This window comes from Hylobates moloch, unplaced genomic scaffold (assembly GCF_009828535.3).
Source record: "Hylobates moloch isolate HMO894 unplaced genomic scaffold, HMol_V3 SCAFFOLD_5797, whole genome shotgun sequence".
NCBI classification, from domain to species: Eukaryota; Metazoa; Chordata; class Mammalia; order Primates; family Hylobatidae; genus Hylobates; species Hylobates moloch.
The window spans coordinates 1-4,355 of record NW_026658072.1 but is presented as its reverse complement, the minus strand read 5'-3'; the positions used below and the strand labels follow the sequence as shown (position 1 = coordinate 4,355).

The window sequence follows — 4,355 nt, the reverse complement described above, 5'->3', positions numbered from 1 at the left end:
CGCCACCACGCCCGGCTAATTTTTGTATTTTTAGTAGAGACGGGGTTTCACCCTGTTGGCCAGGCTGGTCTCGAAGTCCTGACCTCAGGTGATCCACCCACCTCGGCCTCCCAAAGTGCTGGGATTGCAGGCGTGAGCCACCGCGCCCCTCCCGTGCCTCCAGTTTCTACATAAACACTGCGTTTGTGGGTAGTCCTTTGGAAGGAAGCGTCAAGTTGCACCTCCTCAGGAATCCGATCAATTTGAACATCAGACGAGCCAAATCTGGGGTAGTCGTGGGGGTGGGGGATGTTATTTTAAATTAAATGGCAACTTTCTCCTGGGTTGTGCCATTTCAGTAAGTCCTAAGTCCTTCAAAAATAAACAGAATCTTATCTGAGTTGTTGGTTTCAAAGTGATGGATGGTACCTGTAGATGGCGGTAAAAAGCTCTTCAGCGGGAACACCAAATGTCTCCAGGTACTGGTTCTTTCCTTCTCTAAGAAAAGAGAGGGAAGGCTGTTGTTTAACTATTTTATTTTATTTTATGAGACAGAGTCTCGCTCTCTCGCCCAGGCTGGAGTGCAATGGCACGTTATCGGCTCACTGCAATCTCCACCTCCTGGGTTCAAGCAATTCTCCTGCCTCAGCCTCCCAAGTAGCTTGGATTACAGGCACCTGACACCACGCCTGGATAATTTTTGTATTTTTTAGTAGAGATGGGGTTTCACCATGTTGGTCAGGCTGGTCTCGAACTCCTGACCTCAGGTGATCCACCTGCCTCGGCCTCCCAAAGTGCTGGGATTACAGGCGTGAGCCACCGTGCCTGGCCAGCTGTTGCTTAATTGTTTAAACCTGAGGACTTAATGGTTACACCTGACCTTTTTCTTCCTTGCCCAAATTCTTATCTAAGGGGCCTGGGGAGTCATGCTCTGTAAACTGTAAAGTCTCGTGAGATGGGTTTTATTTAACTCTATATAACATGGCTCACTTTCCAACCTGACTCTGGCATAACAACACATCACAGATAAAGAAGAAAATAAAAGGCTGGGCGTGGTGGCTCACGCCTGTAATCTTAACAGTTTGGGAGGCCAAGATGGGGGCAGACAGCCTGAGCTTGGGAGTTGGAGACCAGCGTCAAAAACAGGGTGAAACTCCGTCTCTACTAAAACACAATCAGCCAGGTGTGGTGGGTGCCTATACGCCTAGGTACTCAGGAGGTTAAGGCATGAGAATCGCTTAAACCTGGGAGGCGTCCCATTCTGTCGCCCAGGCTGGAGTGCAGTGGCGCAATCTCAGCTCACTGCAAGCTCCACCTCCTGGGTTCACGCCATTCTCCTGCCTCAGCCTCCCGAGTAGCTGGGACTACAGGCGCCCGCCACCACGCCTGGCTAATTTTTTGTATTTTTAGTAGAGGCGGGGTTTCACCGTGTTAGCCAGGATGGTCTCGATCTCCTGACCCTGTGATCCACCCACCTCAGCCTCCCAAAGTGCTGGGATTACAGGCGTGAGCCACCGCGCCCGGCCACCCAGACACTCCTTTCTATTGAGTCCAGGTCTTCTCTCTTTCACTCTTTCCTTCCTTCCTTCTCTGTCTTTCTCTTTCTTTCCATTATTTCCCTTCTTTCCCTCCCTCCCCTTCTTCCCTCCCTCCCTCCCTCCTCCCCTCTCTCTCTCTCTCTTTCTTTCTGAGACAGAGTTTTTGCTCTGTTGCCCAGGCTGGAGTGCAGTGGCACAATCTCAGCTCATTGCAACCTCTGCCTTCTGGGTTCAAGCAGTTCCCCCGCCTTAGCCTCCTGAGTAGCTGGGACTACAGGTGCCCGCCACCATGTAGGCGGGCAGATCACGAGCTCAGGAGATGGAGACCATCCTGGCTAACATGGTGAAACCCCGTCTCTACTAAAAATACAAAAAATTAGCCAGGCGTGGTGGTGGGTGCCTGTAGTCCCAGCTACTTGGGAGGCTGAGACAGGAGAATGGCGTGAACCCGGGAGGCAGAGCTTGCAATGAGCTGAGATGGCGCCACTGCACTCCAGCCTGGGTGACAGAGCGAGACTCTGTCTCAAAAAAAAACAAAAACAAACACAAACAAACAAAAACAAACAAACAAAAAGAAACCTTCCCTTTCGCCTCCTCCAGTGCCCCCTTCACCAGCCCCCGGGGAGAGTCCTGAGACTTGGTCACCACCTGGGTGCAGCCCCCACCTCACAGCATCTGCCAGGTGGCCCCAGCACCGGTAGCTGGTCCTGCCCATGTACTTCAGCATGCTGCACTGTGACGTCGGGCTGACGGTGGTCAGGTAGGCGCTGGACAGCTCTGTGTTTTGATAGAAAGCTGAAACACACACAAAAAAAAAAACAGGGAAAAAGCAGTGAGATTCCGAGTTCCTGCCGGTGGACACTCCCCACCTCAGCATCATCGTGATTTCAACATGATGCCAACACCATCTCTTTTTTAGAGATGGGGTCTTGCTCCTGCCTGGGAGCACCAACACCCGTACAGCTGGGGCCTTCTATGGAAGGCACAAAGGTGACCTGGGGCGGTTATCACCCCTGTCGGGTTCTGTTTGTACAAATCCCCATCGGGAGTTTGGGAAGAGTAAGTACAAACGCAGATGAGCCACGAGAGGAAACGTATGTTACATTCCACAGAATGTCTAAAATAACGTATTGACACCGGGCATGGTGGCTCACGCCTGTAATCGCAGCACTTTGGGAGGCCGAGGCGGGTGGATCCCCTGAGGTCAGGAGTTCAAGACCAGCCTGGCCAACATGACGAAATCCTGTCTCTGTCAAAAATACGTGGCCCAGGCTGGTCTCAAACTCCTGGACTCAAGGAATGCCCCAGCCTGGGTCTCACACTTGTAGCTTTGACGTCCGCAGGGCAGAGGTCGGTAGCTGCTGCAGTAACCACACGACCCCCAAACCTGCAAATACAGACAGAGTCTCGCTCTGTCGCCCAGGCTGGAGTGCAGTGGCACCATCTCGGGTCACTGCAAGCTCTGCCTCCCGGGTTCACGCCATTCTCCTGCCTCAACCTCCCGAGTAGCTGGGACCACAGGTGCCCGCCACCACGCCCAGCTAATTTTTTGTATTTTTTCAGTAGAGACGGGGTTTCACCGTGTTAGCCAGGATGGAGACGGCCTCGCTTTTTACAGAACACGTGGGCTGCAGAGGGTGCCCACGTAAAACGCCTCCTTCAGAACGCCCGTGTCCTCACCTTTTCCTCCTCTCGTCTCCACTTTCAGCAGCTTCAGGGACACACAGATGTCCAACAGGAGCTCTGTCCCATGGGAGCTGGCCCCGACACCTGCAGCCACTGCTGCCACATCCAGGGGCCCTGCAGCCTCGGCGAGAAGGTCAAACACGCCCAGCTCGCAGGCGGTGAAGAGAACCTTGGAGCAGGAACGGAAATAAAAGGTCAGCGCTCAGCCTCCTGGGAATCACAGTCTTAGAAACACCCCATACCATGGCAGACTGGGGAGAAAAGCATTGTTGTATTTATATTTTTATTCATTTATTATTTTTTTTTTGAGACAGGGTCAAATAAGGTTGCATCACTATGGAAAACAGCCTTTTTATTTATTTATTTTTATTAATTAATTATTATTTTTTTCTTTTTTTGGGATGAAGTCTCTGTCGCCCAGGCTGGAGTGCAGTGGCACGATCTTGGCTCACTGCAACCTCTGCCTCCCGGATTCACGCCATTCTCCTGCCTCAGTCTCCCGAGTAGCTGGGATTACAGGCCTGTTCCACCACGCCTGGCTAATTTTTGTATTTTTAGTAAAGATGGGGTTTCACCATGTTGGCCAGGCTGGTCTGGAACTCCTGACCTCAAGTGACCCACCCTCCTCGGCCTCCCAGAGTGCTGGGATTGCAGGCATCAGCCACCACGCCCGGTCCTCTGTCTCTCTTTTTGAGACAGAGTCTCACTCTGTCACCCAGGCTGGAGTGCAGTGGTGTGATCTCGGCTCACTGCAACCTCCGCTTCCCAGGTTTAAGCAATTCTCCTGCCTCAGCCTCCTGAGTGGATGGGATTATAGGCACCCGCCACCACAGCCGGCTAATTTTTGTATTTTTAGTAGAGATGGGGTTTCACCATGTTGGCCAGGCTGGTCTCAAACTCCTGACCTCAGGTGATCCACCCACCTTGGCCTCCCAAAGCACTGCGATTATAGGCATGAGTTAATGCACCCAGCCGGGAGGCCTTTTTAAATGAGGTTGCACCGCTGTGGAAAACAGGGCGGGGCCGGGCACGATGGTTAAAAAAAAAAAAAAAGAGCTGGATACCGTGGCTCACGGCTGTAATCCCAACACTTTGGGAGGCCGGGGCGGGCGGATCACGAGGTCAGGAGATCGAGACCATCCTGGCTAACAT

At 52.5% G+C, this 4,355-nt stretch overlaps 1 protein-coding gene across 1 annotated transcript; it reads right to left on the bottom strand.

The window, feature by feature from the left end:
- Positions 1–408: 408 nt before the first annotated feature.
- On the bottom strand, positions 409–3,372 carry LOC116465511 (acetylserotonin O-methyltransferase; the record flags this gene model as incomplete). Its single annotated transcript, XM_032148553.1, has 3 exons — positions 409–477; positions 2,183–2,312; positions 3,198–3,372. Coding segments are annotated over 3 exons (374 nt in total), but the record flags the coding sequence as incomplete, so codon positions are not given.
- Positions 3,373–4,355: the final 983 nt, after the last annotated feature.